This window comes from Chinchilla lanigera, unplaced genomic scaffold (assembly GCF_000276665.1).
Source record: "Chinchilla lanigera isolate Chin_1 unplaced genomic scaffold, ChiLan1.0 scaffold00007, whole genome shotgun sequence".
Lineage (NCBI taxonomy): Eukaryota > Metazoa > Chordata > Mammalia > Rodentia > Chinchillidae > Chinchilla > Chinchilla lanigera.
This window is the reverse complement of record NW_004955408.1, coordinates 3,035,154-3,051,767: the sequence shown is the minus strand read 5'-3', so window position 1 is coordinate 3,051,767 and position 16,614 is coordinate 3,035,154. Positions and strand designations below refer to the sequence as shown.

Sequence of the window (16,614 nt, the reverse complement as noted above, 5' to 3'; positions counted from 1 at the left end):
TTGTTATTGTTTTTAATGTGGATATTTATATAACAAATTGACTCAGCATCATTTGTTGAAAAGGCTATCTTTTCTCCGTTTCATAGCCTTAGTAACTGTTGAAAATTAGTTAATTATTTATACATGTGTGTGTTACTTAATGCTGTACCTTTTAACTTTTTTAGTAATGAGGATTGAACTTGACCCCTACTCCTTTGAAATTTTTTTCTTTTAATTTTGAGATAAGGTCAGAAAATTTGAATATTGGGATTAATATACATGTGCCAGGATGCCCAGCTTCATTTAACTATTTGTGCATCTTGGCCCTAATACCACTGTCTTGTTTATTGTGGTTTTATTGTAAGTTTTGAAATAGTCTTACAACTTTGCCTGTTTTGAATGGTTTTGGCTATTTTAGATTCTTTGGTATTTCTGTCTGAACTTAAAGATGTTTGTTAGTTTTTCAATAAACATTTGAGATTTTGATACATTATTTGAATATATAGATAAGTAATTTGGTGAGACTTATACTTTTTACAATATGTATCTTTTGTCAACATGGATGTTTTTTATTTCCCTAAGCAGCATTTTGTATTTTTCAGTGTACATATCTTACACTTTTGTTTAAAGTATCCCCAAATATTTTATTCCTATAAATGCTATTATGGGTGGAATTATTTGTTAGTATGGGGTTGTTTTGGAGAAAGTCCCATGTGCTCCAAAAAGAATATATATTCTATTGTTGGATGGAACAACTCCATAGATATAGAAGTTCATTTGTTCAAAGATTTGGTTAAACTGATATTTCTTTGATGTTTTTGTTTTTTGTTTTGTTTTGTTTTGTTTTTGGTCTAGTTGATCTGGCCACTTGCAATACTTCAGTATTGAGATTCCCCCATTACTTTGTGTTTATCTGATTTTTCATGTCCACTAATGTTTATTTCATGATGTTGAGTGTGCTGATAATTGGTGTGTGTATGTTTATAATTGTGAACTTTTTCTATTGCGTTGTTCCATTAACTAATATATTATGACCTTTTGGTCTCTTCTGATTACTCTTAGCTTGAAACCCACTTTAATCTAAAATTAGAATACCAACTCTTACTTTTTTCTGGGTTTCCCTTGCATGAAGATTTGTTTTCCAGCTTTTGATTTTTATAATATGTGAGTACAGTATTCTTTTCTGCATGTTACTGGATTTTTTTTTCTTGACCCATTCTGCCTGTCTTTCAATGGGTAATCGAGACTATTCACACTGAGAGTTACTACTATGAGGTACTGCCTTATTCCTGTCATTGTACTATGTTCCTGTTGCTGATTTCATCTTTTGTCCTGTTGCTTAGCTTCTATTCCTGCCAGTCATTTTCATTCTTTTTGATTTAGTGACTTTGTTGGCTTCATTGTCTCTTTCTAGGGTACCCTTGAGAATTTTTTGTAATGCTGGTTTGGTGGTCATGAATTTCTTGAGGTGGTCCTTGTTGTGGAAATACCTTTTTTCTCCATCAGTTTTAAAGAAAAGTTTTGCAGGACATATAGGTCAAGGTTGGAAGTTGTCTTTTAGGGCTTGATACACTTAACCCCAAGGCTTCCTGTGCTCTAAGGTTGTGTTGAGAAGTCTGTTGTGATTCTTATAGGTTTATCTTTGTATGGGATTTGTTGCCTTTCTCTAACAGCTTTTAAGATTGTGGCTCCTTTTTGAGACAGGGTCTCGCTGTGCAACTCAGGCTGGCCTGGAACTCGCAATAATCCTCCTGCCTCAGCCTCCCGAGTGCTGGGATTACAGGCATGGGCCACCACGCCCGGCCATAATGTACTTTTATGAACAGGTTTTTTATGCCATTTGTGTTGTCTTCTGATTTTTTACTTATTACAGTTATTTTTAGATTAATTTTCTTTCAATCATCTAGCAGTTGTTGGATCAGGTTTTTATGTTTTCTTGTTTTTAGTAGTTGGTACTTCAAGGCATCATTGCCTTCTGGTTCTCAAATTCTGTCCTCACATTGGTCTGTCCTGCTTCCCATACTTTCAATATGATTTTTAGTCTCCTGGATTTCTGATTGAAACATTTCCATGGACTCTAATTCTTTGGTAAGCTGGTCATCAGCTGCAATAGTATTGCCTGAGACAAATTAGATATTAACATACCCTAAAAACCAGTTACATTCCATCCTTATTGCTAGAGAAGAAACTGTCAATTATGATGTAAACGTTAAGGCAACCAAGGTATTTACTTAAAGCTAATATGGACTAAATGCAACAGATGTGTCTTTGCTAATAGTCAAAAAGAATACGTCAGTAATTTTGCAGAGTTAACTATCAAAAGATTAACAACGCATTGTGGTTATACTATTAAAGGTTTCAGGTTTGGGAATGGGGGTATGCAAAAGGAAAACTTTGAAATCTCAAAGTCTGTGATATGACAAGGATAGAGAAGTGGTACAAAGGATTTCTATAGAAGATCTAAATATGTCTGTAGAATTGGGTAAGGGTAGGACAAAAAGCTGGCAAGAAGTAGAAGGTAAAAGAAGGAGAGAAAAGAAATTATACAGAGAATAAAAATAAGAGAAAAGTAATTAAGGGAAGAAAATTTTTAAAAGGAGAAAAGGAAAATACAGAGGAATAAAAGAAGAGAAAGACATTAGAAGTAAGGCTGCAGGGCAAAGGGATATCACCCATGTCTTAGGAAACAGGTGAAGGAGACAGAAGGGCAGAAGGAAGGAAAGTACAAAACAGGAACAAAACAAAAAAGGTAAAAATAGTGTTCACAATCACACACACACAAAAAAAACTAAAGCCAAATGAATAAAAAAATGTTTAATCAAAATGCCTCTGTGATTTCAAGCCTGTGGTCCTCTTCTGGGGTCTACAGTTTTGTGGTAGTGTCCAATTTAAATGTGACTGCTCTCACTTGTAGAGAAAGGAGGTGGTCAGAGCCCAGTTCTGTGCAGAGAGCTTGCCACCAAGCCATAGGATTAGGGCATAGTTCCAGTTGTGGGACTTCCAGATCCTTGGAAATTCAGGCTGAACTTGGCCTCCGGTCGTGCGGGTGGGGCCGAGTTACTCGATTTGGGGTACTCTGGGTGTCTCTTGCCAGCCTGACCTCAGCTCCCTAACCGTGGATGACCACCATGGTTGTCCCTCACCCAGTCCCTGTGGGAGTTTAACGCTGGGAGCGCTGAGATGAAGCCCACGTGAGGCTGTTCTGCGTCCCAGGTTCGGTTGGCCCCTCCACAGAATGCGTCCAGCCGAGCACTCTCCAGGGGAGATGGCGGGCGGTTGGGCTGGAGTCCCTCACCGGCTCTTGTAGTGCACAGCACCCGCTGCCCAGTGGCGCTGGTGTGTTTCTCCCTGAAGCGTCTGCGTCGCCTGCTTTCGCGGTGTCTCTGTGGGTTTAGTCTTCCTTTTCGTGAACTTCAAGCCAGGAACCAGGGAGAAGTGAAGATTGCTCCTTCCTTTTCTGTTTTGTGTCCTGTCTCTTTAGTTTCTCTTTAGACTCTAATTTTCCAGTCGTGTCCCTTCTGGGTCCCAGGGATCCACCTCCCTCCTTTGCTTCCGCAAGTTGTTATTTTCCGTTGCCTGGATTCTGAATCTTGAAGAGGCTGATTTGTTGCTGCTTACTGCTCTGCCATCTTCCCAGAACTCTAGACTGGAAAACAGTAAGCAAATTACAAAATTATACATGAAAGGTAGGAAGTATACCTTTGCTACACAAATTAGTATTACAAAGGCTTTTTGTGAAGCATATGTTAACAAATTGGGCAAATATTACAAGGACATATATTGCCACAACAGTCTCAAAAAGAAACAGAAGCTTTGAAAACAAAGAAAACCCTGGGCCCATATGGCTTTTTGCTGAATGCTTTTAAATGTAAAGAAGCATTAGTAGACATCATATACAAACTCTTCAGAAAGTAGGGGAAGAGAGAATGCTTTGAACTCATTTCTGTGAAATTTATATTATTGCCATTCCCCCCCAACACACACACACACACACACACACACACACACACACACCACACACACACACCCCTCCCCACGCCCGCAAGCGCTGTGCCACTGAGCTAAATCCCCAGCCCCAAGAATTGCCATTTTAATAATGGCTAGTTTTTCAGTCTGTAAGCAGGATATATCCCTTTTTATTTGGGTTTTCTTTGAATTCTCGCAGTAGTGTTTATTATAGTTTCTGATTTTTTTCCCCCTCCTTTTTAAAAGCAGTGTTGTTGTAAGTTCCCCAGTCTGGCCTTAAGCCCCTGTGCTCAAGTAGTCCTCTTCCCCTAGCCATCCAAGTCCCTGAGACTACAGGCACATATCCCCACACCCAGCTTAGTTTATAGTTTTGTAGAGGTATGTATTTTGATAATGTATCTCTTAGTGTTACCTATTTTTAATCAAAGTAAAAGAATTTTTATTTTCTAATTATTTGCTAATGCATTTTAAAACAATTTTTTTTAGATACTGAGTTTTGAGTTTATAACCTTATTCTTGCTAAATTCACATATTTCTTTTTTTTTTTTTTCTGACACCGGCAATCGAACTCACAACCTCGCGCTTGCCAGGTAGGCGCTGTGCCTCTGATCTAACCCAGCCCCTAAATTCATATATTTCTAATAGCTTTTTTTTCTTTTTTTCTTTTTTTTTTTTTGGTACCGGGAATCGGACTCAGGACCTTGCGCTTGCCAGGCAGGTGCTTGTACCACTGAGCTATACCCTAGCCTCTAGTAGCTTCTTCAATAGAATTTGCAGGATTTACTTTATATCATCATGTCTGTGAAGTATTTATTCTACTTACCTTGTATAAACTATAGTTCCAAAAACACAAATAGTTAATGATGGAAAGTTTTTCTTTATTTCAGTATACAGCTGATAAATTCAACAAGAGTAATAAAATTTAAAAATGCCTATTTCAGTAGCCTTAATAACACTTCCTAAAATCTTTTTTATTTTAAAAAGAAAATAACAAAAACAAAGACAGACTAACATAAAAACAATAAAAATGATACAGAATTTCAAAACAAGGTGATAGGAAATTAACGGTAGTTGTATTACGCATTATTTTCAAAATGGTTACTCAGATAATCAGATATAGGCATGTAAGATTGATCAAACAATTGGTTTATTGAAAGGAACAGTTCATGTTTAACATTTTTTTTATCTAGGTACTGATAAAAACTTGATGTTAGCACTAACAGAAAGTAGAGAGGAAATTCTATAATGGGTAGATCAAATTGAATTTTCTGAAGGTGCTTCCCAATTTTAACATTGTCTTTTTAAAAAAAGAGACAACTGCACCTTATATATATGAGGGTGTGGTTGAAAAGTACAGTGAATATTTAAATTTTGTAATTTTTATTACAGTAAAAATTTTGTAACTTTTATTACATTGCTATTAATCCCTCTCAAAATAGTCCTGCTTACTTTGTCCTGAACTGATTCAAAACATTTGCCTTCTAAGGTCACTCTGACTTCAGAGAAGAGCCAGTAGTTGCTCGGCGCCAGATCCAGTGTGAAATGGATGAGGGCAAACCGAAAAAAAAGCGGGGTGGGTGTGCACCAGGAATTGAACTGAGGACCTCCTGCTTGCCTGGCAGGTGCTGTGCTGCTGAGCTATATCCCCAGCCCAGACCGAAAAATTTTCATGAGCCTACCTCTCCACTGTATGGTACTCCTCAGCAGCATTCATTGCATTTTTTTAAAATCACAGCTTGTAAAGACATGAAAGAAAACTCTAGAACTACTTCAGAAAGCAGCAAAAAGGATGGGATAAGAGGGTTTGAAATGAGGGGGAATATTTTGAGAGGGATTAATGGCAATGCACTATTTTTTAAAAGTAAACATTCATGATACTTTTCTATTCTGCAGTATGTTTTGCACAGGTGATATTATGGAATAGTCCAGATTTGGGGTGGGGGAGGTTGAGACAGGGTCTCCTTCTGCAGTCCAGGCTGGCCTCAAACTCAGGTGATGACAGGCATACTCCCTTCTGAGTGCTAGGATTACAGGTGTGCACTACCACGCCTAGTCCTAGATTGATTGATTTATTCATACACACACACACACACACACACACACACACACACAGAGTTTCTCTGTATATCACGTCATTATTTATCTCTCTTTTTGAACATATAGAGCATACTTAGAAATACTTGGCTTTTTTTCCTTGTCTGTTGATTCCCTTCTGACAGTTCTGGGTCTGTTCTTATTGATTGGTTTTCTCTAGGGTATGGACTGTAGAGTTCTGTTCCTTTGCTTGCCTATTTTGTTGTTGTTTTCTTGGATATCAAACAGTATTGGGCTTTGTTCTGCCAGAGTGTCTAGTTAATTACAATCTATTTGATTATTTTGAGTCTTTTACATTTGTTTGAGCAAATACGGTAGGACTAATCTATTACATTACTAAGGAAATACAGTTGTGAGGGCCCTACTCCATGGTCTTTCTACTTTACTTTGACCCCTTTTATTTTCCTGGACTTAATTTTTATTAAGGCACATTTTAGATATACATAATGATCACATTCATCGTCTACTTTGACTTTTAGGCTTCTTTTTGCATATGCATAGTGCAGTACTCACCTGGAGTCAAGGGAACCTTTCTGAAGATATCCAAAGTGCATACAAGAGCAGCTCACACATGCACTCTTTCATGCATATTTGTTTTTTCTTCCCCTCATCCTATTTTCTTCTTCCTCTCCCTCCCGTTTCCTCCTTTCTGATACTTTGCCATGCAAATTCAAAGCATCTTTCTTTATCCTGTTACCCACACCTGCAAAACTTTCTCTGTCACTTCAGCTCAGATTATCAGGCTTTGTTAGGTTCTTTCTTCTCATGTTAGGGCCTAGAGATTGCCTGCAGGCAGAAAATGGGGCTGTTACAGAGATCGTGTTAGCTTTTGTTTTTTCTTAAGGAACCATGGCTTTGTTCTACTTTCCAGCATCTCAAAACTTTTATTTCATATATTATGTTTGGTTTTATGTATCAGGTAATGTAAGAATAGAAGAAAGCAAAAAAGATAGTTCTTCTGCTTTACAAGAAACAAAGATGATGGACTAGTTCAGGATGTTATCTTGTATGGGTTTTGATTAGAATTTTGTTAAAAACTATTACTTGTATATAACTGTACTTTTTGGAAAATTGTTTTTATTACATTGAGCCTTTGTAAGTATGCTTTGTCACTGCCTTAATTTAAACACTATTTCCAGTCTATGAATAAAGTTGTACAATTTTCTTTATAAATCACTTCTGTGTTTAAGGGTTTTTTTTTCGTATTTTGTAATTTGTTTTTGTTATTTGTGGGATTTCTCATTGGTTGTTTTAGAGTATTATTTTATTTATACGTTTTAAAAATAATTTGCCATGGTACTAATTTGAAATACTGTAATAATTTAAGTTGCTTTACAATTTGAGCATAAGCTGCATATTTTGTTAACCTTTGTGTGCCATCTGATATGCAAGTTTTTAAAAATTGTTCCACTTTTTAAAAATTATCTTTTAAAGAGAACTTTTCCTTATCTTAATGATTGCTTTATTTTTTTATTTGCTTAGAAATCTGTCACACTTAGAATATAAAAACACTCAGATTTTCTTTTAGTATTGATCCAGCTTTAGTTTTTTCCAAGGAAATAACCAGTGACCGCAGTGCTTTTTTTTGAGTCATCTTTGTGTTTATATTTCTTTATTTACTCAAATGTTAGTATTCTTAAAGTTTTAAAATATCTATTGTCTAATACAATAATTTGTCTTTATAAAACATCTTATATTTATGCTGTCATTATTAGGTGTGTTTTCCTTTAAATTCAACATGTATTGACAGATGTGCAAAATTTGAGATTATGCAAGTATCTTATATAATCACTTTTAGGCACTAAAAACAAATTCAAAAGCAATTTTCATACAGAACTATATTGGGATCTGTTATACCTGGGCAACTAAGAGGAAAGGTTTTCTCTGTGTGTTTGCTTTTTTTCTTCTTAAAAAATTTTAGCAATAAGAGAAGGATCAGAATTTCTTGGTTAACATCTTAGGGGTTTGTTTGTTGTTTTTTTCTATATGATATTCTTATAACCTCTGCTAAAGAAATTGTTTTTCTGTTTTTATAGTTTTGGTAAGCAGTTTGGAGGAAAAAGAGGATGTGATTGTCTTGTATTAGAGCCTTCAGAAATGATTGTGGTAAGAATTTTAAAGAATGCTGAATTGTTCGTTGATATGCTTCAGTTTCAACTTTGAATGTAATAGGCTTTAAACACTCAAGGCAATTCTGTTGCTGTGACCTTTTAGAGATTTTATTAAGTAGAATCAGAACCATATAGCAAGTTAATACATTTTCATCTCGGAACTGTTTCTGCATCTTGAGATAATGTGAAACATGGTACAGTTACATATAATATATTCCAAATTTGGTGATTCTTTTTACTCATTTCACCAAGAAATTAAAGGTTTTGAAAAAGGGACCGTGATTTTCAAGTGTTTTTTCCTTTTTTACTGAATTTAATCAATAGATTTTGAGCATCTAGAGTCTGTGCTCTGGACTGAAGGGAAAGAGGTGGAAAAAAAAAAAAAGACATACAAGTAGATCCAAGTAAAAACTGATCTGGATCTTAATGCTTTTGCTTTTTAGTTATTTGGGAAAAGTTTTCATTTAAGGATGATTTCAGGAATTGCTCTCCACTTTTTTTCTTAAGAGAGCTAAGTAGTTGATGTAACTTTTGAACATTTTACTTTTTTGTAAGCATTAGCAGAGTTAAGAGCACCACAACCTTTGACCTTATTTTGAGATGACCTTGCTAGGAAATCACGTTATCCTACTGCCATCTCGTGTAGATCATTGTATCCTCTGATTTGATTTGAACTGTTAAGAAGTGAGGCTGTATACTAAAGGAAGCCTTTTAATGTCAGCAGTACTCAAAGCTAAGTCACTTTTCCATTTCATGGTGTTCCAGTCAGATTGACATCTTCAAGCAGTTTTCTCATCCCCAAACTGGATCATCTAGGTAACCATAAATGTACTCTCCTAAGTTCCATAAAAACAAGTGAAATTTAAGTTAAAACTGATAGCTTGCTTGGTTTGTCTCTCCCACAGTACAGTGGAACACTTACCCTTGGAAGATACATTCTAAGGTCCTGCTGGTTACTTGACAGTGTGGGGAGTACCAAGCCCTATTTGGATATAGTGCTGATTTCACCACATGCACCTTGACAAGTCTGGCTTACAAAGTAGGCCCAGTAAGAGATGAACAATAATAATTTTTTTATTTTTTGTCTTTTTGAGACAGGGTCTCACTCTGCAGTTCAGGCTGGCCTTGAGCTCACTTTGTAGCCCAGGCTGTTCTCGAACTCACAGTGATCCTCCTGCCTCACCCTCCCGAGTGCTGGGATTACAGGCGTGCATCACCATGCCCGGCCCCAATAATTAATACTGAAGTAGAACAGTGATAACTATCTCCTGTATTAAAAGTGAATATAGTCTGTCTTAACCAAAATAATTCCCTTATACTGTACTCAGCCTGCTTTTCGTTGCATGCTGATAACTGAAATTGTGGAAAGCAAAATGAAAGCTCAGGGAGTGGGAACTGCTGAATTGCAGAGGGCTGCCTGCATAATAAGTCCTCAGTGAGCTTGGAGTGAATTCAGGTTTGTTCAAGGAATAGACTACGTATTGTTTCATGTTTACTTTGTGAAAGCATTGAATATTTGGAATAATTTGCACGACCTCAGAATTTTTTCTTTTAAATACATGTATTTAGAAACAACATCAAAAAAAACTTCCCAGGCAGAATTCACTTTTTAAATTTACTTTAGCTGATTTATCTCATATTTTTCATACTATATGAAGAATAATGCCTTTACTTCAGTATCCCTGTATACATTCTGTTTTAAAACTTGCTGTGGATATTTTATGTAATTTTATATATATAAGATGGAAGAAAAGGAAAAATGATAAAATCACTTCTGGTGTAAGATGCTCCCAGCTCATCTTATTACTTTCCCTGTCCCAAACCTGAGTTAGCCTTTTCCTTGGGCAGGACCTACTTGCTTTTGTGAGAGGAAAATATTTAGAATCCAAGATCAGCGAGTTTTAAAACTTGATGTGTTCCTAAATACTTACTACACAGGCAAATTCCACGATTTAAATGTACATGTTGACACCTGCATACTGTATACATTACTGTCTTCCCTGTCATGATAGAAAATCTTCCATCACCCACTTCACAATGTAGAGAAGTATTCAGAGAATTACGAAGACCCAGGAAAAGGACATAGGAGCCAGGCTGAAAGGACTCTTGCTGGCCAAGTCTAAGACACTTGGAAATCTAAATAAAAATATGTAATAATTGATGCTACCCCAGTGTATAATATGGGAATATATAAGTCCTAACAATGTGAATAAATAAATTAGAAGAAGAAGCTCTTTCTAACAGTAGAATGCCAACTAACCAACAAGTAGTAAAGGAATGATTGAGTTAGAAAAACCCTTAAAGAATGCTAAACATGGCAGGTGCTACCATTACAGCAGTTACTGTTACGGCCATCGTAGGGTACACACCAATGTTACACTACTCCTGACATGATACACTGAGAAGGCAAAGCATGACTCACGTGATGTGTTCTTGCTGGAAATACACACTTGAACTTAAACATTTGCACGTATCAGAAAAACTGAATTGAAAATTGACTGGCCTGTACTCTTTAAATACCTCAGTTTTAAGAAACACACAAAAAGATTAAACAGTTCCAGACTAAAGGAGAAAATACAGAAATAACAATTAAGTGTGGTATTTGATCTTGTCATGGAGGATAAAAGTAACTATAAAATGATGTTGGCCCAATTGATAAAATTTAAATATGAACTACAAATTAGATGATATTGAAATCCCAGATTTTGATAATTGTAATGTGGTAATGTAAAACAAAAATCTTCGTTCTTATGAAATACAGGTTAAGGAACAGTGTATCTCCAGGTCATTCTCAAATATTTTAGGAAGAATAGTGTATAAAATTTGAAAATCACTAAATGATTACCTCAAATTGATAATTTTTAAATTCCAGAACTGTATTTTATTAACCGTATTGTTTAAAATGCTTTGTGAATGAGTTATAGGAGAAAAAGATCCAATATAGGTAGGATTTTTCAGAATTCTTTAAAAAGTTTAGTCCAAGTGTATCAGTTAGTTTTATTTTGTGTGTGTGTTGAGTAACTGTGTTGGTGATTAGAAATAAATATGTTCAGACATCTTCTTGATCACCTGATGATTTAATTATCTTAATTCTGACATATTATGATAAATGTTTTTAAGAAGCTGTAAATTTATCATTCTCTTTATATTTAAAATACATTTTGTCTTAATTAATAGTTTTTATTTATTTGGCTATACTGAGTTTCTTTTTTGCTCTTGTGAATTTTTGTATGGATTCATTCTTATTAAAATATCCTCCCAGTGGCATGATTATTTAACTTAATCAGTATTGCTTTATAGGATTTTCTTGGTTTGTTATTTAAAGTTAACTTCTAGCTTCTTTCAGGTAAAAGCAATGACTTCTCCTTGTCTCTCGGGATATCCTTCAGTGTCAGAGCAATATTTCCTAATCATTCACAACTAGAAGAAGAGAAAAATCTACACACAAACTGTACTCACAGTATAACTTGAAAAAGAATGCCCCAAATTGAAAGTAATCATAAAAGATTTTATAGGCAAATAATAGCTAGTGCAAGGGTGAAGAAAAATTAGGGCTATTACACACTACTGTAAATGTTAAAGCAGCTGATTTACACAAGCCATTCCTCAAAAGGTTAGTTACCGTATCACCCATTTATTTCACTACTGTGTGTATGCCCGAAAGAATTGAAGACATATATCTACATAAAATCTTACATATTGATAAATACATTATTCATAATATCCAGAAAATAGGAAAAGCCTAAATATCCATCAGCTGGGTGGACTGATAAATGAAGTGTCCTGTGTCCTTATGTTGGGGCACGGTATTGATACTTGCCACAGTGTGAATGAACCTTGAAAACACTATGTTAAATGAAAGCAACTGAACACAAAAAGGTTACCTGGTATGGGATTCCTTTTATATGAAATGGTCAGAATAGGGACATCCAGAGACAAGCTGAGATTAATCAGGGTCTGTGGAGGGAGAGTAGGGAATGGATATAGGTTTTTCTTTACAGTGATAAGAATCACTTACAGTGATAAGAACCAAATACTAATGCTAGTTATACAATTTTGTGAATATTTCAGAAGCCAATGAATTGTACATTGTTCTAAGTGCTAATTTTATGGCTTGTCGTATTATATTTCAAAAAAGATAAATGGGAATAAAAGAGAACAGGACAAAAGGACATCATAAAAGATTTAACCACAAAGGTAACCAGAAGGAAAAAAATACAGGTCCAAGAATACACATCTCACAGTAGAATAAATATGACAAATACACACGGTTATAAAATGTATCACAGGATTGAGAGCAAGATCATTAATCATAACAACAAATGCAAATGGCTTTATCTACCTGATTACTAAGATAAAGATTTTCAGTTTGACTCAAAACATGTGCCATTTGACTCTAACCATCTGCTTTTTACAAGAGACTCCCATGTAACAAATGATTTGAGAAGGCTAAAAGTAATGCATTGGACAATGGTATTCTAAAAAGATGAACAAAAAGAGGACAGATGTTATTCTGGGGTTTCTTCTGGGAGGAGGGGTTCTGGGAGTCAAACCTAGGTCCTTCACACTGAGGTGTGAGAGTGGTGATTATGCACATATATCAAGAATATTATGTAAATATAAATATCCCAATAAAAACAGATGATCAAATTAAATTTTAGTAAACATAACTGCACACCACTTAAGAACATCGGTGCAAATAGAAGACTTGAGAAGGATTAAAATGACTAAAAAAGATACACCATACAAGCAATAACCAAAGGAGATCTAGTATATCTCCATTATCAAGGTACACTTTAAAGCAAGTAGATTGTTTGCTTTGTTATGTTTGTTTTTTTGAGACAAAGTCTGGTTTTCGAGCTCCGGCTGGGCTCAAACTCATGATCCTCGTGGTTCAGCCTCTGAGTACCAGCATGACATACGTGTACTACCATGCTCATTCGGTTCAAGGACGTTATTTATTTAAGAATGTTAGTACGTAATGATAAGGTTATTGTATCAAGGTTAAACAGTCCTGAACTTTTACATATCTAATATATACAGCTTCAAAATACATAAAGTAAAAATTGTCATTAATAGAATGCATACTAAACATATCCACAATTACAGATTTTAATGTATCTCTAAAAGCAACTGAGAAAACAAGCATCAGAATAAATATATGATATTGATGATATAAACTTGATCATTTACACAGTTTACCTAATGTCCACATAGGCAACACTGTCCTTATGAAGAACACAATACACCTAATTTTCAAGTGTTTAATTGGCCATGTGGTGGGACATAAGCAAATGCTCAAAACATTTCAGAATGTAAAGTTGAAAGTTTCTGACCACCATAAAATTAATTTAAAAACAACTTACAAAATCACAGCTAGAACAAACTACAGCTTTTGAAATTCAGAACTATACATTACTTGTCGAAGAAGAATAACTGTAGAAATTAGAAAATCTTTTATCTCAATGAAGAGGACATTTCAGAATGTATGGAATTCAGCTGAAGCCTTCCTTCCTGTATATTGAAGCCTTACCGTGTGTGTAAGCCTTCCTTGCTGCTGTATGGTGAAATGCTGACTGTTGCTAGGAACCCATGTCAGGAAATTAAAAGCAGTACACGTATGGAAATGAGAAGACAAGAAATAATAAAGGTAAGTATTAAAAATTACAGTCATGGACATAAAACTTAACCTAGGTTCAACAAAGGCAGCAAAAGTTGGTTCTCAGAAAAGACTAATAAAACTGATAAACCCCTGTCAAAACTAATCAAGAGCAAAACAGCAGTTACATAACCAACAATAGGAATTAGAAAGGATGCATACATTACTACAAATCCAACATACATTTTTAAAAATGATACTATAGGATACCATGAAAAACTTAATGCAAATAATTTTGCAATTCTAGATACTTTCTTTTAAACAATTGTACCTAAACTGGCAGACATATATAGAAAATCTGCATGAGCCTGTATCTGGAAAAGAAAGTAAATGTATAATTGTATATTTTTCCATATAGAAATTCAGACCATCGTATCATTCCTGGTGTATTGTCCTCACACTTTTAAAGAAATAACATATAAATCTATGGAAAATAGAATCAAATACTTAACTTTTTGTTTGGGGGGGTGGCAGTATAGAGATTGAACCCAAGGCCTTCACACCAAGGTACATCCCCTGTCCTCTTTTTTTTTTTTTTTTTCTTTTCTTTCTCCTGAGACAGTCTCATTAAGTTCTCTGGGCTGGGCTTGAACTTGAGATCTTCCTGCCTCAGCCTCCCAGAGTTCTGGGATTCCAGCTGTGTGCCACCACTCTTAGCAGTACATAACCTATTTTTATGAGTTCAATTTTAATTTTGATAACAAAGCCCAACAAGGGCCTTATACAGAAGCAAATTACAAAGTCAGTTTTTAAATGAAAATAGATGTAAAACTTAAAGAATTGCATGGAATCAAACCTGAGTAATAAGTAGGATAAAATATCATATTCCTGGAATTGGAAGGTTGATTTAACATTTAAAAATCAGTGTGCTTCATTATACAAAACAGGTGATCATTTCTGTGGGTACAGAAAAATATTTGATACTATTCAAAACCTTATCGTGATTTAAGTCTTTTAGCGCACTCAGAAGAAAAGGAAATTGCCACAACCTTAAAGAATCCACAGATACTCTGTGGTAAGCAGTGAAGACTTTCTCCCATCATTTATTAATGTGTCAGAAAAACCCAGAGACCAAAACCAATGGCTGGGGGATCCTATACAGTGTAGATCGGCAAGGGGGAAAAGTGGAAAAGGAGATACAAAACTGTGACTTATAGATGACATGATTTGCATGTAGAAAATAAAACAATACTTAATTGTAAACTTTTGGAATTAATACATCATTTCAACAATGGACACTTGTTCATCTACAAAAATCATGTCTTTGTGAATAACTAATTAGAAAATAAAATTTAACTAACATGCTTTTTGTCCATGTAAAGAAATCCATATCCATCAGAATCTAGCAAACATTATAGGAGACCTCTACACAGAAAATCGTGTTTAGATCTTCTAAATCAGTTAAGGGGATCAGTGTCTGTAACATACAAATTCACTTGAAATTCATCTAAAAATCAGTGCAGTCCCCCTAAAAACCCCAGCACATTTTAAAATGGGGATCAGGAAATTGGTGTATAACATACATGTCCCCCCCAAAAATACATTTTAATAGCTAGTAAGAATACTGAAATGTAAACATAACAAATGTGCAAAAAATATTTTTAGTTTTGGAAAACAAAAAATATATTTAAACAGAAAGAGATACAGTGTTCTTAGACATGAGATAACCAGCACACTGCTATTTAATTTTCCTTGTATATTTAATGAGATCTCATGAAAAATACCATGAGGTATGATTGTTTTGTTCCTGGTACCTTTGAAAGAATAAAAAACCAACAACTTGGAGACAAAAACCTGTGAAAGAAGCAATTGGTAGCACCATAGAAACCTTTTTGAAAAATTAAAAACAATTCAAAAGGAAAAAACAATACCCCCTAACAAAACAAAATAATTGAATTTAATGTATGTAAAATTACGGTATAGTTTTACCAAGAATTTTTATTTCTGGTGACTTGTAAAACTATATTTTGTCTGTACATTCATAATGTATTATATGGATGGAAAGAGCCACTGGTCTTGTAGTACTAATACAGCATTGTTACAATTTCTTAAAATATATATGTTGGGGGCTGGGGATTTAGCTCAGCTGCACAGTGCCTGCCTGGCAAGTGTGAGGTCATGAGTTCGATTCCTGGTACTGGAAAAAAAAAAAAAAAAAAAAAAATATATGTGTATAGAATGCGCCTCTGGCCAGACCGTCATCTCCATCGAGGAGTCCTGGGTAATCATGACTATGGAGGAACAAGAAAACAGCCTGTTGCTAGTCACAGGTGCAAGTCTCTCGGTCCTTCTTTTCAATCCTGGCCTTCCTTCCAGCCATCATACCTCAGTGAAAGGAGTCACTGGTGAGGAGGTAATATGCTATTTTTGACAACCCTTAGGCTGTAACTACTTATTAGATCCTTCTTGCATATCTCTGTCTTCCTGAGAAACCACTTTGAAGATACCACCACGTATTATAGCAGCCATTGATATTTTCCTACTGATCTATCCATAACTGTGTTAAGTTTGTAATGTTCCTATCCTATTTCATAATGTATGTTTATTATTATGTGTTTCCTACAACAACCATTGAGAATAGTTAATGATTTTTCAATAGGTCACTCATGTATAGCTCTATTTATTTTCTTTAGAAGCCACTTTGAAGATACCAAAGTATAGTACAACAACTCTTGATAATCTCCTACCTCTTTTGTCTCTAACTCACTATTATTTGTCTATTTGTTTTCCCGAGAAACTATTTTGTAGATAATAATATGTAAAATGATAACCATTGATAATTTCCTTCCATTTTGTCTGTAATTT

At 35.0% G+C, this 16,614-nt stretch overlaps 1 protein-coding gene across 1 annotated transcript in view; it reads left to right on the top strand.

The window, feature by feature from the left end:
* Rapgef6 (Rap guanine nucleotide exchange factor (GEF) 6) overlaps positions 1 to 16,614 on the top strand; it is a 206,744-nt gene that overhangs the window by 57,506 nt on the left and 132,624 nt on the right. The window contains exon 5 of the mRNA XM_005376072.2: positions 8,076 to 8,145. Coding sequence (XP_005376129.1) covers positions 8,076 to 8,145 — 70 coding nt within the window. The remainder of the gene's footprint in view (positions 1 to 8,075; positions 8,146 to 16,614) is intronic.